This window comes from Glandiceps talaboti, chromosome 10 (genome assembly GCF_964340395.1).
Source record: "Glandiceps talaboti chromosome 10, keGlaTala1.1, whole genome shotgun sequence".
Taxonomy (NCBI): Eukaryota; Metazoa; Hemichordata; class Enteropneusta; family Spengelidae; genus Glandiceps; species Glandiceps talaboti.
Window position 1 is genome coordinate 12,875,142 of NC_135558.1, and position 23,775 is coordinate 12,898,916.

Below are 23,775 nucleotides of genomic sequence, written 5' to 3' on the forward strand. Positions count from 1 at the left end.
CTACAACCTTGGGATGACGGCAAAACGCTAGACGAAAAGTAAGTAGCTGACGGCAGGAAACACCCATGCCCTAATCTGTCAAGTAGTGTCGAAAGTCTAACAGTGAAGTATATTGAACAGAGCTGGAAGCCAAGGTGTCAATAGGTCATCGCCCTTTTCTGTATGTATTGGATATTAAAAACAGATAAAAACGATATTGTGTACCTTGAATTGTGTGTATGTGTTTTCGCGCGTGCTCGTATGCATAAGTGTGAACGAGTGCTCGTGCGCATGCGTACATGCATGTGCATCTGGACATGTGAAGTGATTGTTGTGAACATCATGAGAAAATAGACAGAAAAAGAAAAAAATTGAAAGGCAAGCATCAAAACCAGACAATGTTGCATGTTCAGCCTACAACGAAAATTAATTAAATTAAGTAATTCAAAAACCAAATATCATACTTATTCGAATCTCAGTAAAATTTAAATGAAATGCTAATTATCATAAACTTTGCATCGCTTTTAAATTATATAAATGTAGGTATACACGTTTTAGCATATTACACTAACTAATAATTTACATATATAATTGAATGGCTATGAAAATGCTTTATAGCACCTGATAGTGTGTGTGTGTAGGCCGAATGGAAAACTTCAGAGTACTATAATGGTCTTGAGATAGCGGTCTGAGAAGAAACGAATCTTCAAGGGGCGATCATAAGATTGACTGCATTACTCGTGTAAAACAACAAAAGGTCTCTGACCACAGGGAACCCAGGAATCGCGTGACAAACAAAACGAAACAAACAAACAAACAAACAAACAAACAAACAAACAAACAAACAAATAAATAATCAAACAAACAAATAAATAAATAAATGACAAATGAACAAGCAAACGAACGACAAGTATAGGGACAAATAAAAATAATTAAATAAACCAGCAAATAAACAGATACTCATGGGGGTATACGAGATATGTTTTTTTTTCTATACCATCACTACAAAAACGTGTTTATTTTTTTTTGTAGAGGAGGCGATCAGGCTAAAAATGTAAACATGTACCACGAAGGTCAATTCAAGCCAAATAACGAAGGTAAGATAGCAATGCACGATTAGCCGACATCTACTTTTTAGATTTTAATCAGATTGGGCTTCGTTATGTTATGGACTCTCCAAATTTACATATTTTCCGTTGCACAAATTTAAAGAATTTGAAAAAATTTCGTACGTTAAAAGTTTCAACACGGACAACAAAATAATCCAACAAATGTGTGTAATGTGTACAACTAGGTTTTAGCTAAAACCATTCAAACACAGTTATAAACGAACCTGACACAGATTCACATAAATATACATTTTTCATTTGATCCTTTTCTTTGCATTGTCCAATATAAATGTAAACTATTCAATCGTTGCATGTTAAAAAATCTGTCATCATGTTTTCCAAAAGAAAGAGAGAATGTCCAACACTGTATTGACGGACAAAGAATGTACCGTACTTAATATATCATGACGTCACTTGCCTGGCATCAAACGCGACAAATCGTTGGAAAGTCGACTCAATGGCAGCTTCTTAATACTTTAAAATATATTTAAATTCTACGCTTCAAATATTTTCCCCAATCATTCCAAAATATACAAATTCAGACACAGTGTTTCAAATTCGAGTTTATATGGCATGAACGAGAATCATTGTCAAATAATTTTAGCTCTTTATATTATAAGGCACACTGTGGGTTAGCACTGCAACCGTATCGATGTCATCTGTGCAGAGTCCTATTGATAAAGAATTGGAACAAAGTATGATGACTTTTTCTCACGTCTTTACTTTGCATTGGTGTATTGACAAGATGAATTATTATATCACATAATATATGTATACTCTTGGTGTCTATTATTAGAATGACCCGTCCTCTGTTGAATACTGCTAAAATTGGCATTTTCATTCAGAATCATTGTGCCACAAGAATGCCCAGTGAACTGCAGCTGCTGGCTATTACCACAATATACATCCACTTTACTTCCAGTCACTCCTCTCGCTGTCTTTATTCATCTACTCATCTGTCTGTCCGTCCGTCTCTGTCTGTCTGTCTGTCTGTCTGTCTGTCTGTCTGTCTGTCTGTCTGTCTGTCTGTCTGTTTGTTTGTCTGTCTCCGCCAGTCGTGCCCGTCCGTCGATTCCTCTCTCTCTCTCTCTCTCTCTCTCTCTCTCTCTCTCTCTCTCTCTCTCTCTCTCTCTCTCTCTCTCTCTCTCTCTCTCTCTCTCTCTCTCTCTCTCTCTCTCTCTCTCTCTCTCTCTCTCCCTCCCTCCCTCCCTCCCCCTCTCTCTCTCCCTCCCTCCCTCCCCCCCTCTCTCTCTCTCTCTCTCTCTCTCTCTCTCTCTCTCTCTCTCTCTCTCTCTCTCTCTCTCTCTCTCTCTCTCTCTCTCTCTCTCTCTCTCCTGCTAATGAGCACGCTTGACCAGAGAAAACTTTAAACGCAAAAAAGAGTTCTGTCTGTGAATTGGTCTTGACAATAAATAATAATTTTAATTATCCCTATTTTGACAGATTCGAGATAAAAAGCATAGTACCGAAACAAACAAACAAACAAACAAACAAACAAACAAAGAAACAAACAAACAAAGAAACAAACAAAGAAGACAGTCACGTGACATCATTGTGTGACTCTCGATTAAATTACCCTTTTCGGTTGGACAAAGTTCTTCTCTTGTATCAAAGATCTCAACATTCATGTGATATAATTCAATGTAATTGAGTCGGCTATATCTTTATTCCAAAAGGATATATTTACATAAATTTCTGACCTGAGAAAATACTGACCTAATTCATTTGATCTGGCCTATAAATGATGTCAAAACGACAGAATTATGAGTTTTGTCGAGGTTACAATATACATATCACCTTTTTCGAGTAGTTGCCAAAATATGGACCAAATGGTATGATAAAAATGGCATCCTCATTAACTGTATACGCACACTGCAACCGTCTTTGGTGCAAATTGTCATGTTCTAGAGTTGGTAGAACAATAGCACAGTGGAGTTATAAGATCTTTTTTAAAAATCACCGTACACGTACTACATATTATGCCATGTTATCAGCTTCATGGTCCAAAAAGAAAAGACGTTTTTAACGTTCTTCATGTGTTGAGGGCGCCCTATATGATCACGGGGGTGTTCTGCGCGCTGCTTGCCATTTGTTCAGGTTGACCACATCATTATAATACATGGATTAAAGAATAATAGCCAGTAAACAATATTGCGGACACAGGTGTCCTGCTATCAAAGCTGACATAAACAAGTACCTTCATTGTTTCACTAATTTCTCTTTGCAGAGATTACTACAGGAACAGGAACTTGCGTCATCACAACCTGACCAAATTACGATACAGTATATTACTTGGAGTAAAAAAATATGTAGTGACACTTGAACAGTTGGGCCATATTGCGCCACCAACGGCCACATTTTATAGTCACGCAGTACACAGCCAGCTAATAGCTAATTTCTTCTTAAATTTTGTCATCTTCTCCCTCCTCCGACTCCCTTCTGCTCAATGTTCATTTTCAAATCTAAGTATGATCTGTTCGTTTATTCTGGTCTAAATATCTTTTGCTTTTATTATACCAGATTGGTCTTCTTTTTTTCTCCCTTCTCGCCGTACCTCCTCAGTGCTTACCTGTTTTCACTTTCCCGTTGTTTCTTAAATTTTATATGTGGATTTGCACGTACGCAGTCGTACGTCCAGAGGTCATTGACCACAACGTTATCATCATATAATTCTACGAGATTCGTGTCCTCAATACTGTGACACAGGTTAGACAACCATCGCAGAGGGGAGGACTTGTTTGTGTATAGCGCATGCACTAGCCGAGTGGAACCATAAACAGTGGAGGGAACAGTAATACCGTGTTCGCTTTCTCTTAACTCAGTGGACTATAGCAGACAAGTTTGATATTGTTGGCGGATACCTTGGTCCATTTTGGATACTTTCAAGCGGTAAGAAATACAAGTCTTGGTGAAACGTATAATCAATCCGTGAATTTCAGACGTCAAAGCTAGGACAGCCATCGCGAGTCGTAGCTAGGGGTCAGGTGAAGGCACTACAAGCAATTAAAACTGATATCAAAACTACTTGTTTGTCAAGAGCCTGTGTCAAAACATATTTTAACGCCCCTCACAGTACACTAGCAATAGCAGGAATTTGACAACCACTTCTTCAGTTAATCGTTTTAATTTTAACATATACATGTACACAATATAATATTCAGACATGGGCAATCCCCTTAGGCCTAAGTTTAATTCTTCGCAAGTCTTACCAAACAGTAAATAGCGGGTTTCACATAGCTGTGTTACCTAGAGCATGACATTTACATGAAATACGAATAGCTGATAATAAATCACAGTTATAAACAGCTAGGAGTGGTTTATTGTTCATACATAGTGCACAAGTTGAGACTAATTAGGATTCATATATGTTAATGAGCATCCATAGAACATGAAGTCGTTGGAATGTTTACATTTTACACGAAATCTGCCCTTGAACCTGTGGAAAAAAACTGATGCGTGAAATCTGCGGTTATCTGTAGTTCGAGAACGAGGCAATTATTAACTTTTGTTGCCGATTTCGAAATATGAAGGTCAAAATCATTTTATATCCATCTCTTTTGTTATGGAGCTGATGGTGCCAAAATAATGGAACAGATTTATAGTATCAGTGTATAGAATAATTCTTTGTTACTCATTTTCCCGCCTTTTTTTTCTACTTGTAGACATGCAGTGATTGCATGATTACAAGTTAGCAGTTTCCGACTGTTGTTCCTTCATTATTTTCGTCGATGAAATGAAGATAACAATAATATGAAGCAGTACAATTACTTCCTCTGCAAGCAGAACTAGCTCAGTATACAGCACGCAATACACATCAGTGTTACTTTTATATTGAATAAAAAAACAAGTTTTAATTAGTTACACTATTTTTGCCCAAGTGTGTCAGTGACGTATTTTGTTTACTCTAAATAATTTACGTCACTCAATCATTTCCACATGTTGTCAACTGCCAGCCCATTTTTTCGGCTAACTCAAATTTTTGATAAAGGTGTCACTGAGATGTCACGGAGAAGAGAATCGGTCATTTTCGATAAGAAATTAAGGATTGAAACGTTTCAACGTTTTCCTGTATTTCGACATTTTCAGGGAGAAGTAGACATTTCCTGCAGTCATAATAAAGTTACATGGAAGACATGGATATGGGTGATTCTACGGTGCATGATGGCACAATGGTAAGTTATAATCATGTATTTGTTGTCTGTCTGTCTGTCTGTCTGTCTGTCTGTCTGTCTGTCTGTCTGTCTGTCTGTCTGTCTGTCTGTCTGTCTGTCTGTCTGTCTGCGTGTGTATACTTACATGTATGTATTTATTTATTTATTTATTTGTTTCTTTCTTTTTTTAGTTATATTTCCATTTTACTGAATACGCCCAAATTCTCTGGCAAGAATGGAATCCGACAACAGCTGGAGGTATGTCGTCATTAGTACTAATATGAACAGTTATTTACTAATAATAAGCCAACAGCAACATAACACATTTAACACGTTAAACATATGGCATATACCGATATTATAATATGACAAACGATATTACACACATAATGTTTGAAATGATTGTATGTTGTGTTACAAAATTATGATATTTCCTGGTATGGTAATTCGTAATGTTGTACCCTATCCCGAGATATATATCACAGCCCTGACTATAATACGCTGCATCACATCACATCACATCACATCACATCACATCACATCACATCACATCACATCACCTCGCCTTGCGTCGCATCTTGTCACGTCACGTCACGTCACACCATATCACATCACGTCACTTCGCGTGGCGTCGCATCGCATCACATCACATCACATCACATCACATCACATCACATCACATCACATTACATGCACACCACACCACACCACACCACAACATAACATACATTGCAATTCCACCTTTACATCGTTATAACATCTGACACATTTAACGTAAATGTGCACACATCGGTCATCATTCTGACGTACTGTATACTTTGTTCTCAGCAATGGTCGGTTCTTGCATTGTTATTGTTATTTGGGCAATAGTGTTTGACGGCTGCAAGCAATTTCGAGAATGGCTATCAAGAAGAGAATATGGCGCATCGTCAGTGGCGAAAACTGTACATACTGCAGGAGGAGGAATGATGATGTCAGAGAGTACTGACCCTATCGTGAACAAACCATCTCCCCCTATGTAAGGTTATTTTTTATAATATCGTAAGTAGTTAGGTGATTGGTTCAGACTCGCGGACCCTGACTATAGAAAATAAATATATATGAGGTCCAGAACAGATCACGTAGGGTAAAGTATATGTATGTACAACATGGTACCATCTTGCACTAAAGTTTTCACAGTGCACGCATGGTAACTCTAGTGTACATCAAATAGTTGTCAGTGGAAGGGAAACATGTCTACAAATCTGTCTAAAATCCTCATTTCAATAATGGAATACAGTATTATTGATATCTGATTATGAAAAAAGTGGTATCTTACTTCCAGTAAAGATGTTGGCGGCGATAGAAAAAAAATGTCTCAGATATGTGCGTATTCCATGCATGCCAGCTTGGTCCTAAACAACGAGTAACAGTGAAGTACAACACTTTCTATATTATGTGCTACACTCATTTACAGCATTCATATCAAGCATTAAAGTATCCGCTTTCAATTGGTTTATTAACAAGCCTAGCATGTGGCTTTGCTAATGTATATGTGGTCAATTAGAATATGAAACTTGATATGGGTTCTATAAACTATTTAGGTACATACAGAAAACGCTTTACTTTGGTGTTATGGGTTGTACTTTACACATACTATAAACGATTGTGGGACATACAGAAAACGCTTTACTTTGGTGTTATGGGTTGTACATATATAAGAGCTTACAGGTGGAAATAGTTACAGTATTGGAATGATAATAGGGGAGAACATTATAATCTTTAATAGGCAGTATTTCCATTTATACGTTACAGAACATGGCAAGACGGACTAACAAGACGTCATCACCTGATACAAACTGGACTTTATCTAGTTCAAACATTTTTTGGTTATTGTTTGATGTTGATTGCAATGTACTTCAATTTCTATATGTTCCTATCTGTCGTAGTTGGTATAACTCTCTCTTACTACCTGTTTGCATGGCCGCCAAGACCTAACCCTGCCACTACAGACAACGAACCCCAGAACTGTGACGTTATTGAACAATCAAGTATTTCGTCCATCAACCAGCCTACCTACAAAGTCACCGAGACAGACTAAAATTAAACATATGCAAACCTATCGGCGTCAGTTATTTTAATTACAATTATCTTGGTGTTCACATTTCGCCAAGCCTTCAGAAATCAAGATAGTATATCAAACTATTAATTCTAGAACTAATTTATGCGTAGCATTTATGTGAAGTATTAAATAGTGTAAACACATAAAATCGCGTTTTATATGAAAACTGATGCCATTTATTCCCTTTATTCTATATATATCCTAATGATAAATAAATTGTTTAATATTTTGTTACATTTTAATCGAGTATATCTGTCTGTCTGTCCGTCTGTCTGTCTGTCTGTCTGTCTGTCTGTCTGTCTGTCTGTCTGTCTGTCTGTCTGTCTGTCTGTCTGTTTGGTTTGCTGTCTGTCTGTCTGTCTGTCTGTCTGTCTGTCTGTCTGTCTGTCTGTCTGTCTGTCTGTCTGTCTGGCTTGCTGTCTGCCTGTCTGGCTTGCTGTCTGCCTGTCTGTATACTTACGGCTGCAATGCTGCCAGTGAGTCGAGGAAGTATAAAGGGACGTTGTGTTGTTATAGGTATTATAGGTAAAGCGGTTTGGTCACAGTACTATGAGAAACCTTTATACAAAGATAATTGTTTGTTTTCTTTACCATTTTGATAAAGAGGTCATTTTTATGCCAACATAAACTATCCGGTGTTAGAGGGATTCACATGACAGACTACCAAGATAACAACAGCTTTGTAAATAATAGATAACCTGCGTTCGTTCCTTGTCGTGACATCACCATCTATTATAATTTATGCATTCCGCGTCGTCACGTGGTTATTATCTGGACACCGATAATGGTGTCGGTTTTACTGTTCTTCTAAATGCACAGATCCGGATGAGGAGTGTCTAAAATATCTCAGACTGAAATAATACCATGCTAAGGATCACCAATCTACGAACGTATCTTTGACGTATCTTCTCTAGCCCTATTTAATACTTTATTTCTGACGCAAATTATCAGCATAATTTTGAGAAAGTGTGTGACACATGTTGCCAGCCATTTGACATTACAATTTAAAGTAACGTTGGTTTTATTTTTTAATATATAGCAGAGTATGTCAATATGTAGGTATAACTTGGGGCGAATTTAATGAGAAAATATGTTATTGTCAAGTTCACCTTCATCTAGGCCTGAAACTATTCGCATCGTACACAAGTTAGTCGGCGAGAATTAGACCCTACATTACAATAACTACGTACAATTTTGCGTGAAACCAGAAAGTAGGGGACAAATTACTTTTATATTGTTTGATAACATCATGAATGAGTCTGAACACCCGCAGTAAGTAAGGACCCAATTCTCCCTTCCACACCACAGACACAATCTTGAAACATTATTTATTGTTGTCATACAAATCTCACAGTACAGTGCTACATTATATTGAACCAATTCAAGTGTCTGTGGTGTAGTGTGGGGTTGTCTTAAACTGAGTCCAAACTTACTTTATCGACAAGCAGGACTAGCTGAAGTGATCAGACGGATGAATATTTCTATCGCGTCATGAAGTTACTACGCAGTCACTTGGTTCCCGAGATATGTATCAGAATGTTTCTATCAGAATACAATAAAATGTCGGCAATATCGATAATATTGTCGTATTTAGACAAATATATATGAAAGAGATAAAATAAACACTTGTTTCTGTGATCGCACAAGAGCCTCTTCTTTGCGGTGAGTCAAGTGAACTTGCGCGATCACAGAAACAAGTGTAATTTTATTTACGCTTTCCATATATAGTTGGCTAAATACGACAATATTATCGGTATTATCGACATTTTATCGTATTCTGATAGAAACATTCTGGTATTATACTAGTATCTCGGGAAACAAGTGCCTCTGAGTTACTAGGTAGTCTAGTTCCTGACGACCGTGTTACGTTATGTAATGTGTGTGAAGATAAATTAGAAACTTACCAGAGGAACAAAGATTTAAAGAAACAATGAGCAACACAAATCTAATTATTGCACTTGGCAAATCTATCAAATTAAGCAATATACAACGAGACCACCACCTACAAAATAATTGTAATACATGATCAAATATACATCTCCATAAATTTGTCTAATTCCCAGACATTATTTTTCTCTTGCTTTACATTGAATAGCTTTTGTAGTTCATTAGTTTTATTATGTTATGTAATGCTTCTTTTAGATAGTTTATTAGTTTTGCTATTATTTTCCTTTTATGTTTTGTTACATTAACGACTCCCCAGGGTTTTGTTACGTGTACTCAAATAAATAAATAAATAAATAAATAGATAAATAAATAAGTAGTGTAAATTCGGAACATGGTCATCAGGAACTTGATTATGAAGTTACGAAATTCGAACGATGGCGTGACACGTATCACGTGATGCATGATGCGTGACCGAGTGATTAATCGCTTGGCATACGTGCTTTTATCTGTATAATCTGGGCGTTCATATGAACTCTGTACCTCATTCATTTCGTATCGAGCAGCTGGCAACCCTTGTCAAACTCCGTACTCCTAGAGTACAGCTACAGCATTGGTGATCTGTGTATGCGACCTACATAAATCCAGCACGATGTCGTCTCAATATCGACTAAAATCATTGCTAATGGTGTGTTTTCTTTACATCGGTACAACAACAGCTCAAAGTTCAAAAGTAAGTTGGTAGAATATTTCATCACACCTTTGTCAAGGAGTAATTATTTTACCCTCACATGTTTTGTCTCGAGAAGATCTATTATCAAAATCGCGAAATGAATAAGTATTAACGTATTAAAAGTGCTAAATTTTGTTGTCAGAAAGTTGTCCCGAATTTCATGGCAAATGTTACTCATACTAAAATTGATGACCTTGTACGCAAATTTTTGACAAAAAATGAGATATTCAAATTTTTTTTAAGATTGTCAAATGTGTCATATCCACGAAGAGTGACGTCATATTTAAATCAAATATGTATTTTTTGGGAAATTTGTTGTGTATCTGCTTTATAGCATATTGAAAACCTAGTTTTTATATTGTACTTGAAGGCTATATCTTTATTAATACATTATATATTAAAACATCAAGACGCGACAAGACTTGGAGACAAAGGAATCCATATACTAATATCGCATGTTACCAGTTCAAGTTGATTACGTAATGCGATTCGCTAAAAGTCAACAATGCCGTGAGAAAGGTCCACAAGTTAGTCGACGGCAAGCAAGGAGATTGCGATGCGATACACTCTGTCTCTGTTGAAATAGTTATAGAATATATGGCGATGAATTAGAAAATATCGAGAAATGATTTTGCCGACTTTGCCGAAACTGGAATTTTCTGATTTTTAATGTTGAATTCGATGATTTTGATTGCTATGATATGAAATCTAAGTATTAAATCTAAGTTTTTGCTGCAAATATGAGAAACATTAAATTATAATGGTAGATTGATTCACAAATTGTCAACGTGTAATATTAGTATTTATGAATACTGAATAAAGTTTTTACTTGAGTGAGTATCAAACAGTATATTTTATTAGGGTTACTGACAAGGTATAACATTAACTCCTTCTCAAGTTCTGATCTATTTTGGGGGTTTATTTTCTTACGCCTTTTTAATATTTTAATGATAAAAATGTTGCATTTCAAACACCTTGGATAACAATTATTGTTTTTGCAGTAGTTTCACTTATAAAGTGTAAGTTTTGAAAAGATAAACAAACCGTTAAGAATTATGGTTTAAAATTTATCACATTAGCTAAGATAGAATGTAAAAACCCAGAATAGATGAGACGGTGTTATCTAAAATAGCATCTGACATACCACAAAGCTTATCATTCAAACAAAACAGTCAACTTCTTCCAATAATATGATATTTGTAACGTGGCACTAATAATTGAGAAATGGTTGGCAATAAAGTCATGGCGGTGACACTTATAGAAGAAAACTTGTAGAAGAAACTAAAGAGTGTAGAATCAACGTATACGATAGTTGCTTGTGACTGTCACATGCATACTGTTATTTATAGACTTGTTGGTAAAGTAGTTGTCACTCGTGATTGTTACTTGCAGACGGTGGGTTATATATTGTGATAAAATTGTTACTTGTTACTTCCACGTGCAGATTTTTATTTATACATTGTGATACAATTGTCACTTGTGATTGTCACTTGCAGACGGGGTTTTATATTGAGACAAAATTGTTGCATCAATTCTTTTTTGTTTGCTCAATATAACCATCTCAAAGATAACACCCACGCTCTTCTCATTTTTGTTTCACGTGAATTATTTGTCTACACTGCAAATACCCTGTGTCTGGAGTATCTTTTTTATTTCTAGTGCTAAACAAATGGGTGTGACATTAGCCTTGTTGAAATCTGACGTCTACGAGTGACGTAGTATTTCTCTCATTACCTTACTGTTGACTGATGCACATATACATAGATTCGTCATGTTCTTGGTTTGGAATATTTTGATAAGAAGTGTTATTTTAATAGAAACCAAGAAGTTGGAATTGAACTATGCGAAACCTAGAACTTTACATTCTAGCAATGGAACCAACCGAGAGATAAGAAGGCAAAAAAACCCAACCCCCCAACCCCCTCCTCCCAAACCCCCCCCCCCAACCTGAAGAAAGAAGACTCAAAGAGACTCATGACAACATTTCACAAACTAGATCTTCATCAAGGTCTTCGATGTAATATCTTAATCTTTGTCACAGACCTATGATGTAACCACTGCCAGTCCAGTCACTTCTGCCGGTCATAACCACGGCAACCCAACTACCAAACTCCACGATCACGATCCAGTCGAAACTACCCATCACCACAACCACGGCACCACTAAGCATCACCATGACGATGCTGCAACAAACCACCACCACAACCCCGGAGCTACCACCAAACATCACCATCACGATATGACCACAGGACACCATCATCACCATATGTCTACAGATATGTCACATGGTGATCACGGAGACATGTCTGGTGGTCATAGCATGGCGGTAAGAAACTTGTTAAAGAAGCATGTCTTTAGTCTTAAGAGCATAACTTTATAAGTCTTTGGTGGCTCCTTTTATGTCGTAGCGGAATACACTAATGTTATACCAACTGAAACACGAAACCTGTGCAGAAAATGATGACGTTGTTGTCAATAATTCAAAACTCGTCTAAGCTTCCTTGTGCACATTAAACCACCACCAATAACACACTTTTATAAACTGCACTGTGACTAGTCAGCTTTTCTTCTAGATATTGTTGGTGTACACTACTAGACATACGGCTCTTTTCGAAGAAGCTTGCCCAAACTATTAAAATCAATGAGTCTGATCACAATGTGTCATGTCGAGATAGACACCAAAAAGATAACAAACATCACATACACAATGTCAACTCTTTATTTAGTTAATGATATGCACACTACTACAAATTACAATAGACATGAGGTATAATTTCTTGAAGTTCAAATAAAATCCATGGTCAGCAGCCAACTGAACTGTTTCTTTCATTAACTGTAACTCAACTAGTTTCTTTGTTAATATCATTAACTGAATAAAGAGTCCACATTGTGTAAGTGATGTTTGTGTGTTATTTTTATGGTGTCTATCTCAACATGAAACCTTGTGAGCAGGCTCACTGATTTTGATAGTTCGTTTAACAGCTTTGACAAACTTCTCCAAAAAGAACTTTTATATTTATATATTTGTGTACACCGACTTCGTAAATGGGGGGGGGGGGGAGAGGGGGGCGGCTCTCTACACTCCAATGACACACTGTGTCAACCCAGATAAATAGTGTATATTTTGTAAAGTGTTTAATAGTGTGTATTATGTTTATACTATTTTTTTTTACTGTGACTCAAATCGAAAGTAAATGGTGTATCTTGTAATATTCTTTGTTATTGTTTCATACAATGGCCGGAATAACACGTGACCACGCAGACGAAGTAATACGTTACATTTCTCTCTTTTCTTTGTTCGTTAAAAGATGTATTTCTATATTGGGAACGAGGCTTATATTCTCTTCAGTAACTGGTACGTCAGCAGCACTGATGGTAAGTCTACAACTCTCGTCTCGTCTTCAGATACAACTCACGTCTCCTAGTCTCGTATGTCATCGGTGCCACCACAATATTTACATAAAGTCTATCTCATTCCTGATTGGTAAAAAAACACCACTTTTATGAGCTGACATGCTATCGTTTATTTTGAATAATATTTTAACTTCTGACCATATGGAGAGACATCTTTTTTTAAAAGAATTTTTTTCTTTAAGCAATGGTTGGATCTTGCTTCGTTGTCGCCATCTGTTCTATGTTATACGAAGGACTGAAACAGTGTCGGGAATATTTGAAAGAACGAACTAGAAGACTTGAAAATTCAGTTAAAACAAAAGGAGTGGGGAACATGAGTATGGCAGAATATGCTACAAAATCAAAGAAATCAAGGTAATACAGCCGGTTTGAAGTTACCATTCATCGGCTCTGTTTGTCTAACCACGCAGAATGAATGAATATAGTTTCTTTTGTTTTGTCTAAATGAAATGAACTTACATGCCTATGCAGACACATTCAGACGTCGAAATATTGGCGCCAACATGCCTACGTCTAGCTACAGTATGTTTAAATGGTTTCATAATATGTAGCAAAAAGTAGCAAAAATGTAGCAACAAGTTGCAATTTTTTTTTCTTAGAGTAGAATATACAATTTCTTATTATTTTCTGCATGGTTATATCAAACAGGGCCGTACGGTTGACCGGTAACTTGAAATGTGCAGTAATTGAAGGTATTGGGACAGTAGAAATGGGAGATATCAAGTTGTGTTTCTAAAAAAAAGGCATAAACGAGGGACATCTAGAACGATTTATGATTACAAAATTTAAGTAAACAAATAACGTAATCAAACAATTTATGCATGGTGACGTCTCGGCATATGACGACGAAGCGACAAGTGCATGACGGTAGCTATTACTTGTATTACCCAGTTTATATACAACTATTGGCATCAAACCGTAGACGAAAGGAACCTGTTACAAACAGGGACAATAACTGATAATTGGATTAATAACACTGGGCTGAGCATGTTGGAAGTACAGAGATTTGTATTACATTCCATCATTTAATAATAACAGCTGTATGACCTCTTTACATTACATAATGTTCACAAATAAATTTCCAGTTCCCCTGGTATTTCATGTACACATAAAGAGGCCACAAAACTGATCTTATCAAACCATGGTGTGTTATACAAGTCTCTGCTGTTCCAACATGCTTGTGCCAAGTGTTATTAAACCAATCCAATCCAATTCAGTTGTTTACTTTCCCTGTTTGTAATTACAGGTTACATTCGTCCATGGTCTGATGTCAGCAGTTGTAGAAATCACAGTGTTTTGCTATTTATTTATTTATTTATTTATTTATTTATTTATTTATTTATTTATTTATTTATTTATTTATTTATTTATTTATTTATTTATTTATTTATTCATTCATTCATTCATTCATTCATTCATTCATTCATTCATTCATTCATTCATTCATTCATTTATTTATTTATTTATTTATTTATTTATTTATTTTTGGGGGGGTGTTGGGTTACAAACATATTCTTGGTCTATGTTGTTTCACAATGTTTTCTCAAGTAGAAGACCACAGTAATATAGTTTTATTCATTATCCAAATCCAAACTAGTACACATTTCTCATCCATATCATGATATAGCACTTTAACACTGTTATATTGTTCTCATCAGTTTATTTGGTATATCTCTTTTATATATTTATACACAGGTCAGCCGTAGGTCGTATTTTCAGTTGCAACCATTTTCTACAGACTGTCTTACATTTTGTGCAAGTCACTATAAGTTATGGCTTAATGTTGGTTACCATGACATTCAACTTATGGCTTTTTATGTCCGTTGTGCTGGGACTAACACTTGGTTATTTCTTGTTTGCATCGAAGAGATCGTTCGTTGATGATGCCAATGACCACTGCCATTGAGTGTATAAACGGTGACGTAATACCAAGAAAACAGACATGTTGTGATGATTCAAATTTGAAATGTATGATTTGTGAACACAAAATAAAGATGAAACTACTAGTTGTACACTTGCCACTAGAAGAACAGTACATGTTTTATTAATGACAATGTAATGTTTCATCGTCGTAAAACCACAGCCCCTTTTACGGTACCGGCCAAGACTTGATATTTCGCAGTGTCGCGGAAGAAATATCAGCTCTCATTTGGGAGAATGTAATGTCTGTACTTAGAGGTATTCAGCAAATACATCTTTTGTATAACAATATCGAGGTCATTTCAACGCATTCGTTGGATGGAAATGGCCGCAAGCAAGCAAGACTTTCTTTTTCCTCTGACGGAATGTGAAATTTCTTTGCCGTAAATGAGGACGGTGGTTACGACAGTGCTTTGCATTAGATTTGTGCCCCTGCACTTTGATTACACTGGTTTTATTTGCAAATTGCAACTCCGCACATTATGGGGAACTAAAACCCAACGTGCCATACTCCCATATGCATTTAAACTCATGGGCGTAATATTCAGGGTTGGTAAACACATGTTTTGATCATTATTTTTCAAACGAATGAACTTTATACATTATAATTTAAATTTGTATGATCATGTTGGTTGATTGTTAATCTACATACAATATACAATGTATGTAGATACAGTTACACATGCACTCTGCTCTGGGTGGTGTTGGGACGGGGGGGGGAGAGGTGGGGTAGGGTAGGGTAGGGTAGGGTAGGGAATCTGTGAAGGTCATTCCAGATAATGTTGTATGATTGTTTAGTGTTGTAGCAGTACACCCCACTCAGTATGTGTGATTATCACCGCAATCCTATGCACCAATAACCTTTGATATTTTCTTCATCGATGTTACGTTTACAAGGACGCTGACACTCAATGTAGTTCATCATAGTCACGTGATACCCCCGTATGATCGTCCATATATGTGGTTCTTTAGGGCATGACTCGATTCAATGTTCATTCGCAATCAACCTAACAAATTGCGCTAAAGGTCAAAGTCATCCAACGTGTACACCTTATGGGAGTCCAGCACTGACAGAAACCTTTAGCGACGCAGAGAGTGACATGGCATACTCCTTTGTTAAATCAGTCGTTCTATTTGGATTACTCTTAGGACAACTCCAAATCGCGTTACCAACGTCAACAACCGATGCACAGGTAAATTCTTCTGGTGTAAATTCTTTAGTGTTTACCTAGTAAGGTCAGGGTCGATTCATATAATGGGCCATACGTGTACCACAAACCAAGCACAATGGAGTAGAACTACTCCTTTTCAGACCTGTGCAGGTTGAAATCTGAAGTATAGCTAGTCATCGTACATTTTATGATTTCGGGTGTGGAATTATGAATTCCGCCAAAACAGTGTTACTTGGGCATATTTATCAATAAGGATAGATAAGGCCAACTATATCATTAATTAATATGATTTAAAAAAAATACCATCGAGTGATAGGGGGCGATGTGAAGTTATTTACAAAAAACCCCATACATATACTTTATTATTCATTAACAATACAGTCAACAGATGTGCTTGTTTTCTTTATTCTCTATGCATACAGTATCGAATTAGAATGACCCTTATAAAGTGATTCACGTTATCTGAGTACATCGTTATCTATAGTTTTAAACGGCAATGTATGTACAACCCTCGAAAAAGCACCGGTGCTTTTGCTTGCCCGTTGTAAGCAGCAGGTATGGGAAAGGTTCCATGCAAAGACAAACAATGTAATCAATGTCAGAGCATAAACACCAGAGGAGCCAGAATTCCATTAAACCTTGTTTACTGATGGGAATGCTACATGTTTTTACATGTAAAGCGGCTATATGGGTGAGGATTGGGTATTTATTCTGGAATTTTTTAATTTCTAAAACAACTTTATCATGGCTTCCTACTTTGAAAAAATAATATGACACAACATTGACATATGTCCATGTTTGTAAATCAATACATTGCAAAAAGATAAAATATGTGTAAAACGTTTGTTTTTGTATGAGTAATAACAAAGATTTTACACATTTAGTAATCTTTTGCAATGTATTGTTTCACATTGATTTTTGAAAAAGGAAGTCACGATAAGAGTACGACCGATAGTGTTATATTATAGCTTCCACAGATAAACAAACCACGTACCGATTAAAGCATCGCGTGAACTTTTATCACCAGCTGTTGTTTTTGTATAAGTTGTATTGTTGTTGTTTTTACCTAATTTTGTATTTGTGTGAGGTCTTTCCTTGGCTTCAAGCTCAGACCATTTAGTGGTCTGAGGCTCAAATCAGTCAAGCAAAAGCATCGGTGTTTGTGTATATATATAAAGCCCGTTGAATAACGATGTGTGTTACATTTATACTTGTATTGGTATTAGTATTCATATTTCTATTCTGTTCTGATTTGTAATAAGTCGGTTTGGTTGAAGTGTTGTTCCTAGCTAGCTTTCTTTATTGAAGCATCAAATATCGGAATATGCGCACGTGACACATAGGTTTTGTTGATGTTGTGAAATGGATTGCAAGTACAATCTAATCCGTAGCTTAGTTCGTCACAAGTTGACAAATCAGCAGTTTGACTACATTAATCATGATATCTATCCAGCCACCAGTTAATGATCAATAACTAATTACAACCAACCAACCAACCAACCAACCAACCAACCAAATCACCCACCCACCTAACCAGCCAGTCAGTCAGCCAGCCAGCCAACCAACCAACCAACCAATTGATCATTCAAGTTAGAACTTATAAATTAGCAATATATACAGCAAATTATATTTCCAATGGAATTGTATATGAAAATCACAGCCGACGAAAAAAAGACATATATGTTATGCAGGGCCTTTGAAAGCCTTGTATATCATCGCATCAGACATTTCCAAAGCTATGCGGGCTTCTTTGGCACATTGTACATATATGGTATTATGTCACAATTGAACATACACAGACAATGTATCCCCCTATTGAAATTTTACACACGGTGTATTTTATCCCCCTATTGAAATTTTAAACTCAGGGTGTATTGGTTTTGAATTGGCTTAGCCTTAACCTACGGCAGGGACTAGGCAACCAACCGAAACGACTATAGTCGGTTGTCTGATGGCAGGACCACTTGTAGAACTACTTTCAAAACCTTTTATGCACAATCACCTACTTTATCCCATGTGAATAGAAATGACATTTTTTAGATTAACGGTTACGATCTGTAATTTGATACATTATTGTTGTATAAATTTTTCTCACGCGAAACACTGTAAAAATAAAGTCTGTGATATAATACCAGTAATTCATATGCACACAGAAACACTTAGTAATTGACGGGAAGGGACCAAGTTGTATTTAGTAGGTGGGTATAAAGGTATTTTAATTGAACGGGGAACATAATTTATTAGCGTTAAATACATAAAATATGATATCCAATGAATTCATAAATCGATTGGTAAATAAAGTGCAATATGAGTACATTGTTGGTCTAATCAATTGCCATAGTGCTCAGAAGGAACCATGCAAGGTACGAAAAATATAAGAGGAACAGTATAAAACAAAAACAACAAGTTAAGAAACAAAGTTTAAAACCAAATTTGTGGTAACAATGTCGCTATCTGTAAGCCCAACGGGAACATATTACTTAGGTTGATAGATGGCGAATTTCTGTCTATCTGTTGCTGATTATTCGTGTTTTGGAGGTAGATATCGGAGCAACTGTTGATTAAAAAAACATTAAACATTGACCTTCAAGCTTAATACATTCCACAGTAAAATTCTCCAAATTACAAGCAATGTTACTTTAACATGGTAATGCATTAAATTCAACCAACAAAATTACTCTTATTGTGGAACCTGTCGTCAAAACAGCGCGATAGAAATACGAACATTAGCATACTTGTACTTATATTGTGTGATTTCTACCGAAGTAACGTTGGGGGCGCGATACAACCAATTTCAAGTTCCTGTTCTTTTTTTATCCAACCAAGCAGATACCAACAATTCTACACTAAGATAACAAGACCACAATTTCTTGCTACATTTTGTATGTTATGAAATAAACTATTTAAAGTACTGTAAGACGCAGACACGCGGGCGCCAATGTTTTCTCTGCATCAGTTCATTTCATTGAGGCAAAATGGACCAACTGTGGTCATTCAATTTTGCTATCTTAATGTATAGCATGCGCTATTATTGGTTTCTGCAGGGTTGTATCAGAGAGTGTCTGTGAACGGTAACTTCAAACGGGTTGTATGTTTATGAATGTCTGTGAAAGAGGCGTTATTAGTTTGAAAGTGTGAATAGCGCCTCGTGATTTGGAATTGTCGATGGTTCTTGTGCGACATTAATTTGACTTCGTGTGGACTCACATAACTAGATAGCCATCGCCATATCGTCAATGAAAAAACACGAGCATACATACTATAATTATCATGGGCACTTATTCTGCCGTAGGTGGCGTAGTTTTTTAAAATTATTACGCCAGATTTAATAAAGATAGGCTCCGTCGGGTCGTGAGAAATATCACAACACATTTAAACAACCACTTTTACATATTTCATGGGGCGTGCGACTTAATGATGAAACATTTTTTGTCACATTTTTAATATGTTTTGCCTTCAGGATGCGATCCAGTGACAAGTAAGTGCTATCTAATCATGTATGACATATTCGATGTATTTTCTGAATTTCACAGACAACCTTGCCGACTGATGAGCTTCCAACCACGACAGAAGATGTAGCCACAACTAAACACGTACACCCCACAACTGAACATCATCATCACCCTACAGAGCATGAACATTCAACCGATCATGTACATCCAACCGATCATGACCATCCGACAGATCACGTACACCCAACCGATCACGTACACCCAACCGGTCACGATCATTCCACTGACCACGTGCACCCAACTGACCACGTACACCCAACCGATCACGACCCAGAAGACCATGATGGACATACCGTAAGTAGTTGCAATGTTTTCCGATGAGTGATCAAAGTTGCCTCATGAATATTAATAGTGGCCACAGTGACACAGACAATCTGCATAGAATGTCATGGACTACCTGCAATAATTGCAGCATTTGTTGTGATTTTGAGGGTTTTTTCCTTCTGTTTTGTCCTGCGATATTTAATTAGAAGCAAACACTACAATTTCTGTAACGTAAATGCAAATAGACGGAAGCGATTCATATCTGAATCGCAAAGTTGGGTGGATTTTTCTGCTAAATTACGCCTTACCTACCAAAATAATAGGACATTTTCTAACTCTAACATTAATTACGGAGCCTTCAAGACCCAATACATGTAAATGTTTAGAGGTACCACAGATGTTGGGCCATTGGATTAAGACTAGTTCACTGAACTACATTTCCATGGCCCTCACCAGGGATGGTGACCATGCAATATTAAATTATGTTTTTGTCATGTACACTTTCCCAGTCTAAGTTCTGTCATCCTTTTTGGTGAAAATAAAATGAATTATGTGTTACTTGTCTGTGGGGGCACCCAGCATTTTGAAACGGGTAGTACGCTGACATCTCACTCACGTTTTTCAGCGTGATCTCGTCTATTTGTGTTAACATTACAGGAATTGTAGGCTAGCGTTTGCTTCCAGTTAAAAATGGGAACGAAAAACCCCCACAAAACTGAAGAAAAACCCCTCAAAATCACAACAAACGCTACAATTATTGCAGGTAGTCATGGACATGTTATTCAAGTTAACGCGTCTGCAATTGTACACCATTTTGAATGTGATAAGATGTGACCAAGCTTGACAAGGCTCGCCAATGAAGTGGTGTTCAATTTACATAAATAATTAGATGTGATGAATAATTAATTTCTGTAGAATAATTCACACCAGCAAGATACATTTTATGCAAATCAGGGGACCAATCATGAGCAAAATACATTTTATGCAAATCAAGCTAGATATGTACATGTAGTTGTGGTATATGTACAAATGTAGTTGGCAAATCGAGTTGGTCTTCAATATGTTCTATAAATACATTGAAATGTTTTGTCTTATTCTTGATAAACGTGCATCTTATATTTCTGTTGCCTTTCTCGACAGATGAATATGTATTTTCATTTCGACAACAACGTATACGTTCTGTTTTATGAGTGGTTTATCGAAGACACTGGAGGTAAGTCTCTTATTGTTGGGTCAACAAGCAAGCAAGCAAGCAAGCAAACACGCAATCCCAGAAACAAACAAACACACAAACAAACAAACAAAAAAACAAAAAAACACACAAACAAACAAACAAACAAGTAAGTAAGAAAGCAAACAAACAAACAAGCAAACAAACAAACACACTCTCCGGCAATTCAGTACAAAACTTAAAAAGTATTTTCCCGAATATACTATTTATGGAATCCGTCATTGGTTATTCCCTGTTTGCCCACAGGGGGCAGGAGGAATATATATATATATATATATATATATATATATATATATATATATATATATATATATATATATATATATATATATATATATATATATATATATATATAACTCGGTGAGTATCAATCTGCTAAGACAGTGCTCTATACCGCAGTGGCAGAGCGTAATAGTTTTGCTATATATATATATATATATATATATATATATATATATATATATATATATATATATATATATATATATATAATATATATATATATATATTAAAAAGTAAGCAAATTATATATATATATATATATATATATATATATATATATATATATATATATATATATATATATATAATTTGCTTACTTTTCTGACTACTTTTATCATAGACAGAATAGACAATGGAATGGAAAGCCGGTACAGCAAAAAAGAAATCCATTGTGTACTCATGTGAGGTACCATGGAAGCTAACTGTGTCGTTAGCACCTTGACACTGATAACGATGGTGTAACATAATGATAACACTTCACTTCTTTACACCATATACACTGTCAAGTGTGTTAGGAAACAGTGCCCCCCCCCCTCTTGCTAGAGGGGAACTAGGAACTTAGGATTTAGAGCATAGTAACTAAACTGAGGCTACAAAATGCGTTTTTGTTATCTAATTTACAACAACTGTCGTCAGAACCTTCAAGTTATAGTCCCTGGTGAACTGATTTAGAAGACTAGTGAAGATTACAAAGTACAATCAGTATCTCATAAAAAAAACAATGTACAAGCATTGGTGTACATGTGTGATAGCAGTGAATAGTAATTATTTTAAATGGGCATCCATGTTAAGGGCATTGGGGTATGACCATAGTAATCTTAGACCACTATAGAATACATAGTGGTCTGATTGAAAACAGCTCAAACAACCATAAAACTAGAGAAGACAGTCACTATGCTAAACTACAAACTACAGTAAGAGATGGGGACACTAATAGGCAGGGGGGCACTAGACTAGGGCCCTGGGGTACACTAGAATCAGGTAGGCACAAAAAAACTGTTACAATAGACTTTCATGTTCAATAAATTCATTCCCAGTGCCTGTCTGTAACTGTTTAACAGCTGAAAGTACACACAAGGTGTTGACTGGCCCTTTGTATTCTTTGTCTTTCTATTGTAAGAAGGTTAATCAAATTGTGCAAATCTTAGCTTATATGCCTCCTCCTCCCTGTGATTTTCTACACAAATATACATGTAAATTGATTTTTGTCTAGGAATGGTCGGTTCTTGTTTTGTTGTTGCCATATGTGCCATTCTTTACGAAGGGTTGAAGCAACTTCGTGTAGTACTGTCAACAAGGAATAGATCATCTGGATTATCGACAAAGTTATCTTATGGCATCGAGAGTAGTGGGTAGGTTCATGTGAAATCTAATTTCTGTGTTGTTTTCATCTAAGAACGTGTAGTGAATTTAGCATTAAGAAAGAGTGTGTGGTGATTTTTGACTTTGATGTTCAGTGACTTCAGTATATAACTAATGTGCTTTGCTACTCGTCTGAGAGAAAGAAAATGTAGATGGAAGAAAATAAAATAGTTTGAAAATAGTCGTTTACTTTGGACTCATTTCCGTCACACCCCTCCCCCAAACATCTTCCATTTTGACTCATTTACATAGCCCAACACAGCACACAGTTCTATAACCTTTGTGGTACGTTTCTGTTATACCCACCTATAGTACGTTATTCTTTCATTTTGACATAACAAATAATACACTTTCATTATCACCAATTATAGCCCATGGTTCTTCCATTTTCGTACCTTTTTACAATACTCTCACAGAGCACATAGTTCCTCCCTTTAGCCACATTCCCATGATACTCCCACATATAGCAGAATGGATCTTCCATTTTGACACATTTCATTACCCCTCAAATAGCACATTGATATTCCCCTATAGTAACATTCACCCCCCCCTCCATTGCACATGGTTCTTTCTGTTGGGATATTTCCGCACCACCCCAACATAGCACATGGATCTTCCGGCGCGGCCCCTCTTTTAACACACTTCCTATACATCCACCCAC

At 36.3% G+C, this 23,775-nt stretch overlaps 2 protein-coding genes across 2 annotated transcripts; both read left to right on the plus strand.

Moving 5' to 3' along the window:
- Window positions 1–5,221: 5,221 nt before the first annotated feature.
- On the plus strand, window positions 5,222–7,319 carry LOC144440605 (protein SLC31A2-like). The gene is made up of 4 exons (XM_078129990.1): window positions 5,222–5,260; window positions 5,431–5,497; window positions 6,068–6,257; window positions 7,034–7,319. Exons 1-4 carry the CDS (start codon window positions 5,222–5,224, stop codon window positions 7,317–7,319), a joined length of 582 nt encoding a protein of 193 aa, XP_077986116.1.
- A 2,557-nt stretch (window positions 7,320–9,876) lies between these two features.
- LOC144440606 (high affinity copper uptake protein 1-like) lies at window positions 9,877–15,277 on the plus strand. The gene is made up of 5 exons (XM_078129991.1): window positions 9,877–9,957; window positions 11,999–12,283; window positions 13,266–13,332; window positions 13,554–13,725; window positions 15,067–15,277. The coding sequence occupies exons 1-5, from the start codon at window positions 9,877–9,879 to the stop codon at window positions 15,275–15,277; spliced, it is 816 nt and encodes a 271-aa protein (XP_077986117.1).
- Window positions 15,278–23,775: the final 8,498 nt, after the last annotated feature.